At 38.8% G+C, this 21,992-nt stretch overlaps 1 protein-coding gene across 1 annotated transcript in view; it reads right to left on the bottom strand.

The window, feature by feature from the left end:
• ofcc1 (orofacial cleft 1 candidate 1) overlaps positions 1–16,742 on the bottom strand; it is a 77,692-nt gene extending 60,950 nt beyond the window's left edge. Inside the window, 10 exon segments of the mRNA XM_029529672.1 lie at positions 1,390–1,487; positions 1,785–2,009; positions 6,070–6,153; positions 6,803–6,907; positions 9,525–9,564; positions 9,566–9,693; positions 10,075–10,150; positions 14,597–14,656; positions 14,741–14,753; positions 16,714–16,742. Of these exon segments, the coding sequence (XP_029385532.1) occupies positions 1,390–1,487; positions 1,785–2,009; positions 6,070–6,153; positions 6,803–6,907; positions 9,525–9,564; positions 9,566–9,693; positions 10,075–10,150; positions 14,597–14,656; positions 14,741–14,753; positions 16,714–16,742 (858 nt within the window).
• Between the last annotated feature and the right edge of the window lie 5,250 nt (positions 16,743–21,992).

Here is a 21,992-nt window from a genome sequence, read left to right as displayed (position 1 = left end):
ATGCTCTTCTTTCTCTTTGCCCACTGTCTCCTCTTCCTTCTTCCCTTCTGAGCTGCTCGCTGAAAATACATGTAAATACACATGCACACTTTCTTTGGATGCAGCTTTATGAAACAGTGCCGTGTTCCATAATGGCAGAATTGACTACAAGGAACAACTGCAATCTGCAGGCAATCTATACTGAGCCAGACCCTAAAGACATATAGCGTTTGATGAGTATTTCTGCCAGTTTTACATTCAGTCAGCACATTCACTCTCCCCATTCAGACACACCAACACTGCTAAGTGACAGCGTCGCGCTCTGTAGAGCCTTTGTGCGGCAGAATAGAGGAAGAAGAAAAACACTATTATTTTTAAAATAGATGTGAAATCTCTGGTGGATAATGTGTTTTCAATGGGAGGTGGGTGTGGAAACAGTAGGAGAGCGCACACATATTGTGACAGAATAAGATAACACTGATCCCAATACTGATACAGTACACAGTAGATGCCACTGATTATCCAGTAAGAGAGGATGAGTCAACTGTTGCTGTGGCTTCCAATTGAGGGTAAGACATCGCTGAACCATTTTTTCCCAATTACGTTTACTTTCTATTCATATAATTTGATACTCCTACTCTCCTTTCAAGTGAGATTATAACTATAAATACAGTGGATAAAAGTTCTGTATTCTGTTTACATATGCGTCAATGTTTGGGTTTCTTTGCAATTAGATTTGCCAACACAATGGAAACCCCATCTTCTTGTATCCATTTCTTTCTCTGACTGATGGAATCAGTCCACCACTTCACCACTACTTCCCAAAATCCCTACGCCACTGATGGAAAAAATGTAGTCACGCTCTATTTTTCCTGAAAAGATCACGAGACGAATAAGAAGCCAAATTCAGCTCCTGACAGAAACAAATATGCAGAACTCGGTTCAAAAATTTAAGAGAACATTCTCTACAAATAAATTAATTATGTGAGGATTTTGCACATGGCATAGATTATGGAGTTGAAATCCTTGCACTGATTTTCAGATGAGGATGATTGAGTTATATAACCTCTCAAATACAATGTATGTACAAAAACTGATTTCACATGAGTGCATTCAGCTGCAACTGAGACCATGAGTACTGAAAATGAAATGCAGAACTTTTATAAAGCTAATAGAGGAGAATTAGGGTTAGGGACAAAAAATAGAGCAACAAAAAGTAAACCGAGTAAGTAACACACATCTACTGTACACATGGGCTTCTGAACAGACAAAAACAGAATAAAGTACACGCACACATGCACACGCTCTAAGTCCATTAGCCACAGCCACTCATACACAGCATAATGGACATGGCTGATGTGCTGGTGAGTATGGGATGATGACACAGATACTCCTCTTTGTGGCCCTGACCTGCTGCAGTGAAAGGCTGCCAAGCGTGATCATGTCAGACTGCACAGGCTCCCTCAGCTGCTGGGCGTTGTGGGGGATTGCCTCCTCAGCTATCCTCACTGCAAGAAGTAATCGAGTGGAATCAAAAATGTTCAGATGTTCATCAGAAATAACTGCAGCATTACACAAAAATTTCACAAAAATTTTATGGGAAGGCACGCTGCCCAGAGAGAGAATTTAATAAAATATATATATAACTTCCTGGATCAAATCTTTGCCAGCTACGTAATAAGAATTTATATTATGAATGCCACTGAATAGTATAAAACAGAATTTTATACTGTCAAATAGTATTTATTATTCTAACACAATATCTACACAGCTACACACAATACAACATCAAAGGACATCATTACTTTTTACAGTGCTCTCTCTGCCCATTATCATCCTCCCTGCTTCGAGTCCAGCTTCTCCTCCCAGCCCAGCACTAGCCTCATCCAGAGGTTTGGCAACAGTATGGGTCTGTGAGGGCCTGGAGCCCGAGGCATGACCACCACCGTGGAGCAGCGGTCGCTGCTGAAGCACCGGATCACCCGTCTTCACCTCCAACACCTTCTCATCCCTTGAGGCTTGCAATGTACCTGGAGAGATATGCATCAGTGGGCATGTACAGACGCACAAGAGTGCATGCATGCATACACACACAGACCCACAAACACAAATCAGCATACATAAACATCAGATGAGGCACACGCATGTTGATGGCTGCATATACTTAGCACATACACTCACTCCAAACACTACGCACTCACCAATTTGTAGAAGTACCGCATATAAAGACATTGTACTCTGTAGCAGCAGCTCAGTCAATTTTGTGAATATTAAAAATATATAGCATTATATTTCCACCACTTCTGTTACTCAAATCCTGTCTTTAATGTATTCACACTGTGATAGGACAGTAACTTCAATTCATAGGTACCCAAGCGCCTACATATGGGAGCATACAATGAGGGCTAAATTCAAATTGATTTCATAACCCTTACTGCATGGTTGGCACTAAACTTGATCAGCTCTAAAGGAGTACAAACTGACTGACTGCCTTCCGAAACTTCACATGGCCCATAATATGCTTTGTGTACACTGTGCTGGTGAAAGGTAAGGTCAGCTGGAAACTGAGCAGTCAACAGTCACAGTAATGAGCAACAGCAAAAGTAATGAAGATGGACCAAAGAGGGGGAAAACATATAAAGTTCTATAAAACAAAACTCCCATGGATGGCTATTAACACCACACACTATTGCACATCAGTGTCCCATTTTCATGATCAGTAATCTTTTAAGTCAAATCATTGCATGAAGCATTGTTAACATTACTCATGTAGTGTGTTAATATTACTGTATTTTTTTTCAAGTAAACAAAAGCAGTTTAGGGTGGGTTGTTCTATTCCCTGCCCAGCATTTTTTGTGGTAGAGATTGCCCATTCAAAGTAAGATGGATAAGGTCTTCAATAAATTTCTTTGTGAAGAAGCGTTCTAAGAATCGTACTCTACACAACAGCATTTCCCGATCATTGATGCAGCATCAGGATACTGGCATTGCAGATTTACTCATTCTGTAAACATATGCAAAGTAGTGAGGATTTTGAGACTGGAGATGGCAACAGCTAACAAAGAAAAAAAAAAAAAAAAACCTAACAAAAACAAAACATAACCATGCACCAGCACCGTGTTGCCAGAAATCCTCCAAACTAGGGGAACTTTCTGCAGTTCAGAATGGAAACAGCAGCTAAATCACAAATGAATTCATCAAACTCAAGTCTGTCTCAAAGTATAAAAGTGACATCAATAATAAGTGAAGCCAAATCAATTTTGATATTTATGGCAATGTGGATCTATTTGTTAATGGTTCCTGGACTGTATTTTATTTTGTAGGCTTCATGTGTTCTTTTTGTTTGTGACAACATTAGATACTTGCCTATTAAAACTTGTTTAGCTTGCAAATGCCAGCATCTTTATCTGGTCATGATTTATGCCTCGGCGTGCACTTGGCCTATAATTTTTATTCGCGAGTCTCTTTGCCAAATAATCTCAGTGGCGGTCTTGGAACATTTAACATTTAACTATTTAAAGCACCTATTGGCAGAAACATTAATCTGTGTCATTGTTCCATTGTACATGCACTTGAAAGCCACCACATCAGCCTATTTTGCTGTGCTTGCTGCAGAACACCTTTAAGGTACAACGCTGTGTTCTAAATTACCTTTCTATCCAGATAAAATGAAACATAACAATCACTGGCTATGTTATGTTCACAGGCAGTATATTCTTTTATAATCTGAAGCCACACATTTATTAATACCAACACATTCACTATGTGAGGTTTGTGGTGGATGGAACGGCTACAAGGCACTTGGCTGTTACGCCAGAGACCAGAGCTCTGTCTGTCATTATGTTTAGGAAACAGAAGCATTTAGATCTGGGTTAGGCTAAACCAGACCACATTTTCCTCCTAACCCCAAACAAGTGCAGCGAGTGCCTAAACATAGCCATAAAAAAGTTTAACTAGCAGGGCACTCAGAGAGTGCAGACCTCCACCATGGCCAATGTCAAACAAAATACACCAGAGTTAAGAGAGAAGAAGAAAAAAAAACCCAAAACAATTCACAGCAAATGATCCGGACCTGCCCCCAAAATGTAATTACTTTTCCCTGGGCCATGGTCCACCACCAGGTTTTGGTGCAAATTGGGTCCTACTGCCAACTAATAAACTCACATAGATGAAAACTTCACCTCCTTGGTGGACAACATTTTACTGCATAATAGTTTATTTTTAACCTGCCAAATACCTAAATTGACCACATTTCCAAGAGCTAGCAAACACTTGCTACTGCATCCTTGTCTTTCAATGTATTTAGCAGCAAAGAAAGGGTTTTCCGTTCAATTATATTTGAGGAGTTTTTAAGTGGTACAAGCTCAAGCTAATTTTGGATAAAATTTGTTTATATTTTCTTCATGTAAGAAAGTTTTTACAAGTCAACCTCACAAACACATTGTGAACACAAAGCCGAGTACTGAAAGGAAGTTTTCCTGAAAGCAGAGAGGCATTAGCTTCTGTAGCATGCTTGCTGCGTGTCTTACAATATTGCTGTACCGTCTGATTGGAAGATTTAGGTTTTCTTTAAGCATCTATGTATTCATCGTGTGCAGTCCAACACGTGTAACAGCCAAAGCTGTTATCACTGCCTAATGCTTTTCACATAGAAGATGATATCAGCGCCTAACGCCTTGCAGAGAACTAGAATGAATAGAATACCAGTTCTGTGGTCTTTCATCTCCAAGCCAAAGCAATAGAATTGAGATAGAAAAAAGGAGGAGCTGAAGATCTTAGACAGACACAGGATTTCTCCAGGATTTTCTTATGAAAAAAAAAATTTTCTACAGCACTGGCCACTGTCCATTTCATTAATATTTTGTCTTATTCATGCTCTTTTCTTGTGAAATCTGTATGGTGCTTTGTGGCAGACTGTGAAAGCAAAGACAAAAGCCCAAGAAGCAGCAACAAAATGTCAGAATCAGTACTGACAAACACCAGGCTGGTTCTACAGCAGCAAAGAAGACTTGCAGCCTACACCAGTGGGAGGCATCCATACAACAGCATAAGGTGATTGTCTTGAATTCTGTTGTAGCTTGGTGAAGCACTAACTGGCAGTCATCACAGTTGGACTCCAACAGTACAGAAGTAAGAGCCCTCTCTCTCTCTCTCTCGCTCTCTCTCTCGCTCTCTCTTTCCTTCCCTGTCTCTCAGCATATTGCATGGAGGAACAGTTAATCCAAGATCCTCTTTACTTTTTCTGTGGGATTTCATGAACATTCCAGGACAATGGATGGGGCTGCTAATCTCGGTGGTACAGCTAAATCCAAGACAATGGCAAATGATACGAGTCGGCTAAATTCCACCATGTTGAAGCGGGCCTAAACCCATCACTTGTGCTCTGGAATTACAAGAGAAATGTGCGTTATGTCAACGGGATCTGGTGCGACTGTCTTCACCCAGAACAATGCTAATCTTAAACCACCTCAATGTTGCCCGGTTGGTTACATATTTAAATGAAACTGAACTAATGAGAAAAGGCACGCCTACTGTGAGACAATGATTGTGCTTGGAAAGCATTGGCCACTGCGAAGGTTCATTTCTAGTCTTATTCTTTGTTCCATGTTAGTGCTGCTTTCTGCGAAAATGTAGCATCTTATCTTTGTTTGGCGTGTATTTGATTTCACTGTCTTGAGCTTTTCTTGAAAACCCTATATCTAAAGACTGTAATTCAAAGTGGCACCATGGCTTATACTGTGGTAAATGGTTCAAATTTGGTAACTTTCACTTATTTTAGTGACATTAAAACGTAAAGTTTACATAAAACAAATTAAAAGACAAAGGGCCATAACAGAGTCAAGGCCCAATCAAAACATTAACAAGCAATACTTCATATAACCAAATGTGAACTTCACATCATACATGGTCCTGACAAGCAAATAAAGTTAGCAAATATAATTTGAATACTGCACTGATGTGATTGAATTACTTTATATTAAAAAAAGTCCAAAAATGTAATGTGACTACATGAAAGAAAATGTCAATGTAAGCTACTTAGTTTAGGGCTAACAAACCAACTGGTGCCAAAATAACAAGAAACATACATACCTGGTATGTCAATGAAGGTGTCACCCTCCTCCAGCAATATTGCCGTTCTTCGATACAGTCTGTTTTCATCTGCCTTTAATATTGCTACAGGTTAAAACAATTATAAAATGAATACACTTTCATTGCTTGCTAGAAAATTACATGCATCTCTGTACTTTGGAATTATTTCCTACTTATCATACAAGCCAATCTAAACCACTCCTTAACATGCAAACCAGACATATTAGCTGTGGCTGGAGAGGGGTGAAAATCAAGTGTATGCAGAGGAGTAATGAAATAGGAGCATTAACATGCCTGTTAGCCGGCCTGTCATCATGTGATGAGATTTGGTTTGGCGAATCCTTTGATATTACACGGCAATGATATCCAAAAGATACAGGTGAAATGGCTTCTCCATTAATAGCCATGTTTCATTATAACATGCATATTACTTCGCTCCCAAGAGCTTGCTTTTAATAGGCCTACTTTGGGGGGGGGGGGGGGCTGCAAACTATTGATATGGCTTTATGCGTATCACTTGACAGGGAAAAAGGAACGCCTTGGTGAAATGAAAACTGACCAATGATACGTGACCTTCGACAATGACAGCAAGTTGGGGAGCCAATCTAGTGTTGCCATCACGAGGTGTATTTACATAGACTGTCCTGCCGCCTCAAATGCCGCTCTGCTACCAGTGATCTCTCACCTCACTTTAATGAACTGAGGAGAACTATTATGACACAGAATGGCATACTTAATTCCAGCTCATCTTCAGTGCTGACCCCAGCCATCCTGCAATGTCTTGGGTCTATCTGCTGTGCCAGCGACGGGTCAAAGTAATTTTGGGCACGTTCATCTCCTGTGTAAAGTGTGAGAGAAGAGAGAATGAAAGGAAGAGGGGTTGGGGGGAGGTGGGGGTGGGATTGGGTGTTATGAGGAAGGAGAGAGGGGAGTTGTACAGGTTCAGGTTAGTGGTTATTAGAAGCACATGAAGCAAAATGTTAATTTTGAAACCCACTCTGTCGAAGGGCAGGGGCAGTGGCTGCTACCAGATAAGGCAGAGCCAAGATGAGACAGGAGTACAGAGGCAGAGAGAGAGAAAACTGGGAGAGAGACTGCTGGGTTTCTCATTGCGCCTCTCCATGGCCCGCGGTGCTCTGGGGCCTAATTAGCATGCTGCAAAAGGTCATGGCAGGCAGTCTCTTAAATACGACCGCCATATGTTTGCCGTGTTCAAAAGGAACTAATGAGAAAGTCTACAAGCTCAAAAGTTCCTGGAATTTCAAAGACAATACCTTCTAAATACTTTGAGGTCAGTGGCCTAGAGGACTGGGCAAGTTTGGAGGAGCAGATCCAAAGGAAAATAACCTGAGCCCATGTCTCATTGACTTCTTATTAGTAATCACTGACCTATGGGTATCAAGTCTGTTCCGCAGAGTTTATGGGAATCCAATGGCTCCAGGGGCATCAAGCAGCTTTCTTAACCCCAAATCATACTCATTACAGGCCTTGAATATTTCACTCCAATCTAAATTGCTTTACTTGTATTTCTTAGGTTGTGGGGCAAAAAAATGCATGGTGCATTAAATCATGTTATATATTCCACACAAGGATTGCCTTTATAGAAGTCTGAGGGTATTGGTGTCTGGACACATAAAAAATGTAAATGTGTTTGCATAGGAGCACCACTGGTCCACCAGGCCACCGTCCAGAAAGCTCACTCTGATTCCTTCGTGCTCACAGGAAATATCAAGATGGGGTTTTCACACTCCTTACAGACAAAGACTAAAATCTTTATTAAGCAAGGAGCAGCCATATGACTCCTCAATGGCATCATAAATTGACAGTGAAATTCACGTTAAATCCCTCCACGTCGTTAAGAGAGAGTCTGAACAATTTCTGCACAAATAGCTCTGAGGTTATGAAACCCTTTTTTCAAACAAAAATTTGCATAATGGTGGTAGATTCGTGAATCGCCTTTTGAATCATATCTGTGATTTACCTAAATAGTCTGGCTATCCTCCAGTTCATATCTCTAATGAAAATATCAATTCTCTGTTCTTACACGAATAATATCAATAACTAGCACTTTCTGCCAGTCAGAGTTACTATTGGCAGAGAATGAGAGACAATGAAAGAGTTTGGTAAGGGGCAAATGGAAGTGTCCAAAATTGGAACTATTGTTGTGATCCTCTAAAAAGCAGACACTATGTGTCTGTTAACATTTTGCCAATTTTGCTTATTGAATTTATAGTGTATTTATGCAAAGATTTTTTGAGTTCAATTACTACAAAGAAATGAAGCTATAAACCAATAAAAGACACAGTGTGATAAAAACATACAACGCTATTTGAGACATGTGCGTGATGGCATGATGCCACCGGACTTAACATAGTAAATAAGTAATAAATGTGAGATGGATTGGATGTTAAAGTTCTAATTATGATTTGCACTTCTGTGCTTTAAAAGTAAAGCTAATGGACAGATTTTCATTAACTACTAACAACTAACTAACTAACTAACAACTAAATACTTGTATGTATGACCAAAAAGAGCATAAATGTACCTGGCATAAGGAAACATTTTTCACTGACTTGGATGTGGAAGACAGACAACTTGATCAACCTGAAAATGCATAATTTATCTACAACCAATGTAAAAAAGTAAGCGCCAACGTTTCCATTACCCTTGTACACTAGCAGTAGCAACATTTATCTATTTAACATAGAATGCCAATTTTCTCCACCTAATTTATTGATTACTATTACTATTTGTGTGTCAACTCTGTATTTACGGTCGGAAATTTTAATTCACATGATGGCCAAATCCTCACACCAAGTGTAACTCTACCTTTTGTGCACAAAGTATAATTGAAATATCTGACAATAATTACTCACCAAGCACAGAAAAATCTAAGTTAATCAAAATTAATTCAAGAATCTAACATGTGACTCGGGAAAAAAAAAAAAAAAAAAAAACTGGCACGCTTGCAGCCTTGAATGCATCCTTTACCGTCCTTTACCATTTACCAACCCATTCCTCAAGAGTTCTCCCTGACATACTGAATTATAAGGGGGCATATTTGTATGCCTGATTGGCCTTAAGCTGTGTTTCGGGGGCGTTCTGAGTACACCACACAGACAGCGGATCGGCTTCGTAGCGTAGTAGCATATGTAAATGCACTCTCCTATGACTCCTGCCCACTACAAGGCATGTAGCCGAGAGTGGGTGTTTAGGCTGATTGTGTCGAGGGCACTTCTAGATAGAGATAGAACACCCACTACTGTAGCAACGTTCTCCGGCAGAGGAAGAAGTTATACGAGGGCTGCTTGTTAAGACATGCTTGCTTTGGAATGCAAGTACCAAGGGCCTCTCGAATGGAGGGAGAGAGGAAGAATGAGAGAGTGAGAGAAAGGTTAGATCAGGAACACATCTACTGTCAACAAATTTGAGGCTAATGAAGAATGAAGCTTCACCTCTTTCTTTGGCAGGGGCTTGCAGCTCCATTTTTTTTTTTTTGGTGAGCTGCAAGGGTGCTATCTGGCCTGTCACCTCGAATTTCTATCCCCAGCCAAACCAGAGGAACACAAAGCTTGGCACTTCTTCCTCCATCGAAGGCTGGGTTTTCTATGCCCACCGCTGCAGCTCTCTCTTCTTTCCGTGACAAAATAAGGAGACATCTAAATAAAAATACAAACAGCAGTACAACACTCAGGTCAAAGTGACTTGTAAAATAATCCCAAAAAAATAATAATAGCAAATTCAAATTGCAACAAAAAATTTCTATTGGTGATTTCTCTGCCCTAAAATGTTCAAGCGCATCCCCATCAAATGACACTAAAACACATTTAGGTTAAAATTAAATCTGAATCTTGCAGGAGGAGGAGAAAAAAGAGAAGAAGAAGAAATGATTAAAATAATTACAAATTGCGCCCTGACAAGCAAGAGCAAAATTTAGCCCAAAGCCATTTGTCTGTAATTAGTTAATTAATCCTTACACAAATTATGAGCAATAACTCATCAAGCAGGACTCACCCATCAGAAATTCAGCCGACTTGGATTTCTTCTGCTTAGGTTGCTGCAGAGCCTTCTGCTGTAACTTCTGGAGGGAAATTGTTAAATGAATAAATTAGCTGCAGAATGAAGATCATCATTTATGATCCGCAACTAACACAGTATTTTAAATATGGGATGACACTGAAATGTCATTTAATTTACATCGCTGCTAAAGGGGTCAAGCACTAATTGAACAACAGGAGTGGAAAAAAATTTAATCATAAATAGATAAGAAAAGTTGACATGAATGTGTAATGAAGGTCACATTAAAATACTTCCTCCTTGTTTCTAAAACGAATGGGCACCAACACTCTGTCCTGGAAAATTATGCATTTTTACACCAGCTGCACAAGAGTACACCGGCTTGGTATGCAAATAAATATGGAAATCCAGACACACTCTTCATTACTTTCATTCACATGAACTTAACCTAAAAAGTCTCCAAGGAGAGAAAAATAGTCTTTAAATAACATCATGCCAGGTCCTTTGTATCTACTAAAGCTTGGAGAATTTTCACTGAAGACTAAATATCAAGGCTCTATTAACATTTCAGTGGATCATCCTTAACTTGTAGAGTGTACATGACAGTGTTGTAGGTGGCCTACATGGAATGGAATGAAATGGAAAAAAAAAAAGTAGAAGGGATGTTTGAAAGTATGGGTTTCTTTGAAATCAACAGTATATGGAACAAACTCTGCAGCCCTGCATTTCTCTCATTTCTGCGGAGAAGCAGAACAATAAGAAAGCTGAGGAAAAAAGCGTAAGTAGTTGTTTTCGTTATGGATATGTTTACATAAGAATGCACCATATAAAAGAGCTCTGTAGCTCAAAGCGTATGGAGCCTTTTAAGCATCATTTTATGCAGATTTCAATGATGAACTGTGCTCATGCCCATGAACAGCATGTATTTGTATACAATATTTAATTTCAAAGACAAAATCAAGGGACAGAATGGGTGGGGAGCGTATTTCAACTCTAAATGACAGAGCAATTAAAAAGAGGAGGACTACATCCAGACCAATCTGGTATGAGGAGTTTTTGTAAATCTGTTTTTACATTCAACAAGCCCTACAGCAAGACATTCATTTATACCACTGAGATTAATGCTTATCTAATTGTAACTTATTTAAAAACCATTTTCTTTTCGACTGGGTACCAATCAGTATTTCTGAATTTCACATACTGTGCAATATGAGACTGGCAAATGAAGTATCCGTGGTGATTGTTGCTTTTCTTTTCTTTTTTATTTAATTTTTATTTCATCACGCACTTTCCACACCTTTCTGTTAGTCAAATGTTGTTCTGCATATGGTACGCAAATTGTGAGTCTGACACAAATATTGGAAAATTAGTCAGGTTATTTTGCTAATGAAAAAAATTGCAGGCAATCATCATTTATTTTGTATTATACCAGGACACTTAAACAATATTGTGTTGTAAACTAAGGCAGTCATTTAAATAAGCTACATGGCATTGGAACTCATTATATGGTATTAAAATTTTGATTGTGATTTCAACCTCAGAGCCAATTCTTAAAAACTTTAATGAACACATGTGAAATAACGTCTCTAGACAGTAAATCCTATTTTTTACTTGACACAGAGAGACGTTTGTTCAGTCATTTAACAACAGCTACCATAAAACTTATTGTTGGGGTTTATATTTTGTTTGCTAATGTAATTAATTATTAAATTAGAACAACAGAGGATAAGACCCCTTTATTTCTCAGATAATTTTGTTTGCTCTCAGGGTTAAAGGCACTTTTATAATGTGATATGTAAACAGAAGAAGAATTTCCGTTAAGTTTTGTTTATCACCTGAACTGTTGCACAGAAATAAATTGTACAGCTGTTTTTAATGTGCATCTATAATACAGAGAGCATCATATAATATCAAAATACACTTTTTTTTGGTCAACATTTTTTTTCTTTTATCATTATTAATTCGCTTGTGTCATTTGTTGAAATCGCTTTGTATCTGGCACAGTTATGTTTTGGGCTACTTTCAAATTGTGACAACTTCTGTCACCGTGTAAACTGAATTATCTCCATGTCCTGCAAATGTCAATGAGTCCTTTGATTGCTATGAATATATTCTTGCCTTAAATTCAGTGAAAAAAAGCTTTGTAAACACACTAGGGAAAGTACACAGAAGGAGTACAGTAGCTACATACACCCCAGGCCTAACGCTTTGGGTCATTGTCACTAAAAATCTAATCCACACAGCGCCATGTGAGCCTCTCTGTCTAGAGAGCTAAGAAAAATGTCTGGTTCTCATCTCTCTCCCTAGACCCCACTGACATTGACAGCATGCTCCTTGTAATAAAAGGACTGTTGTTTAATGTGCCATAACTGGATGGAACAGCAGATGTTGCATTTCTAAAACGATAAACAACAATTCAATCCTGAGGGAAGAAAGGTATCAGAGTTTTTTGAAATAAGCAGAGTTTTCGGAGGTAGAATTGGCCATTTAATAAGTTAAGAACTATGACAGCAGAAATGTGAACTGACTGTGGATCTGCCTGTCAAATTGCTCACATATAAATTACCTTTCTTTGTGCCACATAAAAACATAATGTCAAGAAATCTGGCTGTGTAACAGCATATATATGTTAAGTAGCACAATGCAATTGCCTCAGAGTTTATTCTGTCATTCAGAAGCATATAGATGTGCCCACTCAAATCTTACCACTTCTGCACTTCACTGTGTCACACACAAAATGCTTACTTTGCAGTGAAGGTTAGAAAAAAAAAATGTAACTGGTGAGAAGAAAAAAAAAAATCCATGAATGTTTTTTTCTTCCCTCTTTCCCTCTATTTTAAATGTGATTGTTGTCAAAAGCAATTGAACACAACAATTCTTTGCTCAGTTCTTGCTGCATTCACAGGCATAGCTAGAAGGGCTTGGGGAAGACCGCTTGCTGCTAGGGGCTGGTGGGCACAGACAAGCTAGAAAGTGAATTTTGCATACTGTACGGATCATCGCCCAGTTCAGCCCAGTCACATTGAATCTGCCATCAACCAATTGTGCTTCATGAAACCGTCAACCCTCATTTACGTCTGCCTGTTTTCTTCCCCACTCTGCTGTAAACAAGGCCCCAGCTTTGAGCTGTCTTCCTCTGTCCCTATGTGCGTGCTTTGCCAGGGGAATGTAGACAACCTCGGCTTCACAGAGCTACTTGAAGCTACTGTTTCCAGACAAGCACCCTGTGCACCAGGCAAAGGGAGTCAAGGACAAGAGTGCTCCTGGAAATGACACGAGTCTTAAGCTCTTTACACAGAGATCTCGGCACACACTTTGTCTCCTCCTTCGGCCCTGATTTGTATTTAAAAATCCATGATATGAGGTTGACAATATTCTGCAGGTGGGTTCCTTACATCGCTAAATTTTATTGGAATCACACATATTGACAACTGAATAAAATCATGTCTTAATATAAATGATTATACATGATGGGTTGTGAGGAAATCGTAAAACACATGATGAAGATCAGAGTGATTGCCTTGCAAAATCAATGAAAACATAAAAGTGGATTTTTATTTTCACGTTCAAAAAGCCTCTTTTAATCCAGCAATATAATTAAAAATTGGCCACCTCAATAAAATGTCATAAAAATAATGAAAATGTCTACAAAGCATCTTCACTTAAATCATGAAAGATAAGGTTAGCATTTTCTTTCAAAGGCATACAAAGCCCAGTTCTTCCCTTAATTTATAGAGCAGCCTCATATGTGCACAGCAATTTTGACCCAACAGTTTCTTATTAAACAACAACCGCGTCAGTTGGTGTAGACAGAAAACATAATTAGTATTCAAGCTTAATTAATCTACGCTGGCCCCCTTTAAGTGAATTAGTCAATTATTTATGCATGTGTGCTCCTTTGATGCTAACAGATTATGTATGTTACTGGGAAAAACCTTGAAAAATGACTTTGAAAACTTTCCACCATAAAATGTCACTACAAGCCTAACTAAGAAATGTCTAAGAGGACCATATGAAATTGTGGGAGAAAAGGAAAAAAAAAAAAAAAAAAAAAACTTTCAATGATTTAACTACCAATCTTCTACAAATATTGATTAATGCCAAGTCACCATGCCAGATATTTCAGCACTTGACAAGCAAAACATGGTAATTTGCTATCTGAAATCCAGTGAAAAAGACAAAAATCTGCCAAATATGTACTTTTTTGTGCACTAATGCGTGGAATGGAAATCTAACCCAGGTCGGATCAAGGTCTTTCCTGGGATCATGGGAACTCCTTGGGATTTTCAAGAGCCTTTTTGTTTTTACCCTTGAGAACCAGTCACTGGCCTCTGCACCCCTCAATCCCCCATTGAGAACCCAGAGGCAGCGCGGAGGAATGCTAAATGTCAATGGTCAGACTGCAGCAGCACCTTCAGAGAGAGGGAGAAAGGGAGATGGAGGTACATGGCCTGACCTCCTTGTGTTCAACTACGCTGCCATGAGGGGCCAGAAGTGAAATTGTACTCACACTGCCAAAGGTGTCCATCTCCACAAACTGCAAGAGATCACCACCGGCTGACTGTGATCTCTGAACAATGGCGAGGACTGCAAAACAGAATGTGTGAAAACGTGATGAGAAGTTGTTCTGAGCAAAATAAATCTAATGCTGTACAGCGTCCAAGAATCTGAAATGAGAAGAATATAGAACTGAGTTATTCAAAATTTGTAAGTATGCCTTATAATTCAAAGTTTGTTGGTGTTATCAGTTAATATTGACAAGGCGCTATTTTAAAAGCAAAGTGTGCAGCACAAAATCGCTCATTCCAAACTGTGTAATAATATCTCCCTCCTGCTTATGTGTTTAAAACTGTTATCTCTGCAATGCATCTTAGAGTATAAAGGACAATAAGCACCATTTATTATCGCAGATAAATTATTTGCCCTGATCATTCAAATTGTTTATTCATTTATATCTGATACAATATCATTTGGTTTTTTTATCATCTATTCCTATGGTAATTCACATGGCTTGCACAAGTTTCTGCTGAAATAGCAAAACAAACCCCAGGCAAAATGTGAAAGATTATCCCATACCATGCGAGCTAGGATGAAATGCTATACTTTTTCACACTGAACACTGCTCCACTGGGTGTGATTGAAAAACATGTAAAGCTATTGAATCTGTGGTTTGTCTATGTGAGGGAAAATGAGTGTTGTAACAAGTGGGCCAATGTTTTTGTAATTGTTTCAAATTACACTCGGCGTAATAACTCAGTGAAAGTAGAGCCAGTGTGCGGTCCGTACACATTAACTAGGCAAAGTCCACAGGATATCCACGCACCTTATCATGGTCCACAAAAAAAAAGGATAAAAAAGGGAAGAAAAACTTGATTGTGTAAGTGGCAAGAATAGAACTCTTTAGCCATAACTCCAGCTGTGTCTATTTGTGTCCAATGGCGCTTATCACCAACGACACAAAAGAAGGATAATACTTTTAGATAAAGAGGTGCTTTGCAGCTTTCTCTTTACGTGTGTATTTTATTGAATTAAAGACACGCTTACATTCCTGTTTTTAATTTGCTGAACTGTTTTTCTGGTTTATTAATAGAAGTGTGTGTATGCGTGCATGGGAATGTTTTATACAGGCTGTAAAATTGTGAAGCTGTGAGAAAAAAATACATCCATTACTGTAGTTGTTTAAACTGCATGCCTCCTGCCAAATACAAGCTTCCTAACCAATAACATTGCCAGCACTATTGCTAACCACATAAATTACTGACTCACTTTTCTGCTTGGGATTCAGGCTTTCTGTCAAAAGCCATATGCGAATATATTACAGTATGTGCAACAAAGCCCTAAAGTCCCACAAGTGTAATGTGCTTGCTGGAGTTAGCGTTAGTCCTAAGAGATAGCCTTCTAGGAGTTTACTGCTATGGTATTTTATCGTATTTGCTTGTTGAACGTAACACTCGTACAAACACAGGCCAGCTGCTAAATGATCTGTTCAGTGTTTCCATGCAAACGTGTTTGTTTTTAATCCCTATAATACACAAGTATTTCAATGTTTAATCCCAAAGACACACCTATGCACTCGACAAGGCACTTTCTCGCTTCTGTGGCATGTGACCTGAAATCTTCATTTGACATTTGTTTTCTTCTTCTCCATGAACACAGATAAAGGATGTAATTCAATACTCACTGAGGGACATGACACCGTGCACCAAACAATATTTTATTTGCTTGTGGACCGAGGCCTTTTTCTTGTTGTTTGACAACAGTCGGTCTCCCTCAAGACAGAGGTAGAGAGTTTACACAGCCAACAAATAAGGGTAGAAAAAGGACTGCTTCTCTTTGTCATCGGGCAGTGGAGACATTTTACATACATATTTACTTTAAATGTACTCCAGTGTACCATCCCGTTAACAATGTGTAGTATATCTGAGTCAATTCATGCAAATCTGAATTTGGGGGGTTTGCAAAGTGCTCTATTGCAGGAAAATTTCAATCAGGTCATTTGGTTTGGTGTATTTTGACTTCAAAATGCTATTTGATCTTACGACATTACTAACCAAATATAACTGCACATCACTCCAACATTATATCGGTAAATGTATACATGCACATTGAGATGAAAAGGTATCTTACCTTGTGAGACCCGAATTCTTCCCCTCCATGGTCAGCGACACCACAGTCACCAAGGTGATGGTGACACAATGCTTAACAATACAAAGACAGACACACACACACACACACACACACGTACACACATCGTCTCAGGTAACCTCGTATTCACTTTCACTCACAGAAACGCAAAGTACAACAGAAAGTCTGGATTAAATATTGCCTTTTCAAATATATAGAATACATCATATATACCTTGGGTTTTTGTTATGTATTGTGCATAATTTAATTAAAAAGGAAAAAGACTGCAAATGCAAGTAGGAACTGTGTGTTATTTAACAACACAACACCTGGATTATACCAAGGCCAGAGGGTCTGCTGGGTGGGACAGTGCATTTCAAGGCTTTACGTTGTATGAAAATAAAGTTTCATCAGTGTGATAGTCTCATCAACCATATGGCATCACTCTTTGTGTTCTAAATTATGTTTCATTATTTATGTAGAGAGTCCCATGGTGCTCCTTCACTTATTGTTTTAACAGAAAAGAGATATTACTGGTAAAACAGCCTGCTTTGTCTGCTTTGTCTGCTTTCATTAACAATAACAATGAACACCACCCAAACTGAAAGTAAAGGACTCGCACTGCTTAGTAAACATCCATTATGTAGTATATGACAATTCCTACAAAAGTCCCCTTATGCATTATTTAGAAGGAAGTCAAACATGTCTCTCAGCCAAAGACAACCCAGAGCTGTGCAGCTGCTGTGAAGAATAGGTACAGAGTGCCCTGCGGATTGTTCTGCTTACGTTTGGCATATTAAGGCATATTAACACTAATGTCTCCCTTCGAACAGATCATGAGTCCAGCTAATGATTCCTTTAGAGCAGTCGGACTGTGCTTTACTTACGACCGCCGAGCCATCAGGCCATTGGTGGCCTTTTCATCTGAGAAAGAGAGATTGCTCACATGTGTAAGCGATCGAGTGGTGAACATTTTGCTTTGTCTAAAGTTTATGATGGCTGCAGTGAACGCTCCTCATTCATGAGATGGTCCTCCAGTCTCGCCATGATCATCCCACAATACTGAAAGCAATCAAAAGTTAACAAGGCACAATAACACATCATTAATGTTCATTTCAATCAATACAGTGCATGCAAAGGGGATCTTTACAGCACCTATATTACAAACCACTGGAATCTTTTTTGCTCATTAAGCTGGTTAAATTTGATCTAAATAAGATGCCCACCGATTTGGACCTCCTATTTCTCGTCTAAGTTGTCATTGATCATTTATGCGATTAAATTTAGACCTAAATCTCCATCTTATCCAATTAATTCTCAGTGCAGGCATGAGAGTGGCTAATGATGTTATCTTACCTAATTAACCTGTATAGGGATTCAACTCCAGGACAGGGGATTGTTCATCCTTCATCCAAGTGTTCATTATTATCATTACAATCATTATCATAAAGGGGCTAACTTATGATGTTGGCCATTCCGCCACCATTAATCTAGATTGAGTCCTTTTTTTTTTTTCGTTCTTTCTTTTAGGGGTGGGGAATCCTTGGGGTCATTTTTAATTATCACTAAAAGGATGGAAATTCTAGCAAAACTGAATAAGTTCAGTTGTGGTCACAGCAATCACTGGAATCCCACGTGACTACATTACGCAAATGTGATTTGATGACATCTGACTAAGGGTACATTTCTGATTTCTGATTCTCATTCTGATTTGCTGTATTCAGGGTTGTGTGTCTAGTGCATACTTCAAAAAGTCTCCTCTCAGTTTTCTGTCAGCTTCCCCATTGAGTGTTGGCTTCAACCTATTAACACAGCCGACTTGCAGAAGATCAATAGCCCTCATCGGGCCATGTGTCATTAGTTAATCGGATATTGATGAGGGTATTGACACACACCTAATTAATCTCAGGCCCAATGTTAGCTCTCATATGTATCCTTAATTATGCACTTCATCTTAGTTCTCACATATCAGCAGGCTGCCGCTTCCTGTTTGACAGTGAGTAAAAGTTAGCTGTCAAGTCTCTCTTACACATAAGTTGTTTTTTTTTGTTGTTGTTGTTTTTTTTCTCTCTTTCTTTAAAACTGTTGTGAATGGCAGCAGTAGTGTAACAAATGTGCGCAACAAAAGTTTTGGCTCACATATACAAATAAAATCTAGAATATTTTAATTTACCAGCAACTAAACAGTATAAATATCTATCAAGAGAAATAAAGCAATAAACACTGCATAATATAAGTTTTGTATTTAATACAAATTAGAGTTGAGTCTTTCTGATTTTTAATAGGCCACCTTGACTATTGTATCTCTACTCTTAAGTGTGCATGCATATAACCCCATGTCCCATGTCTACGTTTCCACATATAAGCTCATATCTGAGAGCTTTGTGTGCACCTGCATGTGTGTGTTGACACGCACGGACTGATCAATAGGGCTGCGCATTAACACACTGGTGTACAGATGAGAGAGCACCTGAAGGTGACCCTGACTACTGGCATCACCACAGGGCACGAATAAGCTGCTCCTCAACCGCTGCTCTGCAAACCACAAATCTGTAACTTTTAGCCTACTGCTGTTGGTTTGATTATTGTTTATAGATACAGCAAAGAATTAAAGTATGGCCCGCAGGCAGCATAATTATTTACAGCTGAAAACTCATATCATTACCAGCATGCTCCTAATTGCCAGAAGTAATATCAATGTTAGTTGATTAAGTGTATTTTTTTCATCTTCAGTCTCCATAATGTGCAGAGATTGTTTTCCCTCAGCATATGGGGTGACGGTTTATCTCAATACAGCTGGCTTTACTTCCCCCCCCCCCACTGTTAATTCCAAAATACATTGTTGCGGGATCTTCTGAGGGTTGCGATCGATTGGTCTGCTCATTGTAGTTTGCTCTCAAGGTCAAATAAAACATTCATCCTTCATTGCTCAAAAATAATTTATCTCTGTAAAGATTTTCCCTAAATAGACACAGATGTGACTTAAAGGGGTGATTGCAGACATTTGATTTCAAAGCGAGGTCAGATTCACAGAGAAAGGCCTGTGGATCTGTAATACACAATTAAATGATAAATTAAAAGAAATAATGTGTTGTTGTGTACCTCCCTCTCTCTGTTATGAACATGTCAAAATATTTCATCCTGTATTTACGGCGACAAGAAAGATGAAGCTATTAATAACGCTGCCTATGAAAGAGGAAATGCATAAACCTTGAAGGCTGCTTTATTATTCACATGTAAATTACTCAAACACGAACGTGGCGCTGTAGTATCACAAACCTTTTTCTTGGCTCCAAACTCAAATCTCAGACAAACGATTTCACACTTTGAGCTGACGTTAAATTTTAAAATTCAACTCAAAGGGCAAAGCACAGACAATTTTGTCTAGTGATATGTTAAAAAACTATTTTTTATGACAAAATTTTCAAGATTAAAATGTGTTTAGCAATTTGACACATCATAAAAAAAAATTATCTGATTGCAACATGTGTACTTTCTGTTTATATGATAAAAATCTTTAATGAATACACACCATTTAGAAATATTTCAGTGTGACTCCACTACTGTCAGTTAATTGGTGTCATTTAGTATTTTGTGTGGCTTTTTTTTTTTTTTTTTTTTTTATAGATGTTTTTCAGTTTTGAACTTATTCTCATCATCGTTGCTTTGCGTTCTCTTTGACCACAGAGTTCATGCTGTCTGATAAGAGTGAGAATGAATGACATTTTTATTAAAAGGCTCATCTGTGAAACCTCAACTTTCTTGCACTCCAACTTTGGAACAAATCCTGTGGAAGTATGCTTTGTCGTGCATGATACAGCATAAGTAATAAAAAGAGGAAAAGTCATAGACGACAATTCCTCTCCAATATTTTTCATCATTGCCTTTAAATGCATCATACTCTATACTGTGAGGAGAAGAAAAACTAACGTAGCCCCAAACGACTGTGTCTATAAGGCAGTTAACAATGACAGGAATCCATCCCTTGCTTCTAGTTAAGAGTTAAAATTGTGCAGGGGAGTGGAATAATGGTTAAAAGGGCAATGCAAATAGTGATTAAAAGTGGGCCTAGGGTCATCATTAGGGCATGATCTCAGAGAAATTGAGAGCAAAGGGGGGGGGGGGGGTGTTTGAGATACATATTGCTGACCAACAAGGGGTATCTCGCATGCTACTGACTCCTCACTGACGAACATTTGTTATGTGCCTTTTAACAGGCAGAGAATCTGCACCTTTGATGAGCACACTGTGAGTTCACGCAAAAAGCACTTGAGGGAAATAGACAACTGTTGGAATGAAACTGTGCTATAAATACATTGCTATCTTACTTCATTCAGTCTGAGATTCATCGATGTTTCTGCAACATGAAGGTCTTTTGATCCCTTTTAAAGATCAAGAGGCCACAGGCACTTGTGTGTCAGTGGCTCCAAGGGTCACTTATATTATAGGAAATATGATGCAAAATACAGTCGGAGAGCTACTATCTACATACCCACATTTTGATGACTCACTAGACAAATGGAAAGAAGAAGTGGGCGTCAATGATGGGAAAGTTGATGCTTTGCTGATCTTGTCGATTTATATTTGGTAATGTGTTAGTGATAATTACGTTAATTAAAGATGTTTTCAAATGAAAAAGTCAGCTCATTTCAATCAGTTTGTTTTCATGTCTTTCAGCATTGACTTGATAGTCAACCCTGTGCTTCAAAGCTGTCATTGGCTGTAAAACAGGCTGGTTGTAGGCGCCTCTAACTATTTCATTTCCTAGAGTGGCTGGAGTGACAATATGAGACTGGCTGCCATAACAGCATGGGAGTTGCAGCAGTAGTTTCTGAGGCCTAACAGCCTTTGAAGTGGCCTGCTCATTCTTGCGGGTCAGAATAAATATAGTCAGTTTTGTAGTGGGGTTCAGTGAGCAGACATACTTGATGATGGATGGTCAGCAAATGGATCTGACAAGTAAACTTTGCCATTCAACAGCACAGAGTTGCCAAGCGGGATTAGTTGGTGGACCCAGAAGAGTGTTCCCTGGTCTGTATTACGATTTCAACATAAAAATGTGGTCTTCTAGATAATAGAGCAATGCTGTAGGTTTACACCATACTAGTTTTTCATCATTTTTATGGAAAAATGTCTTGTTACAGGCACAATTAAACTTATAGTGTCTTCAAACTTTGTGCCATTAGTACAGAATACAAAGCTGAAATTGCTGTTTGTACTGTAGTGTTCCTCAATAGAATTATCCCCAGCCTCCACCTGCCATCAGTGGAGCATTAGGAGCA

The sequence above is a fragment of the Echeneis naucrates genome, chromosome 20 (genome assembly GCF_900963305.1).
Source record: "Echeneis naucrates chromosome 20, fEcheNa1.1, whole genome shotgun sequence".
In the NCBI taxonomy this organism is placed as follows: Eukaryota; Metazoa; Chordata; class Actinopteri; order Carangiformes; family Echeneidae; genus Echeneis; species Echeneis naucrates.
The sequence above is the reverse complement of the archived record's forward strand: the minus strand, read 5'-3'. Positions and strand labels throughout refer to the sequence as shown.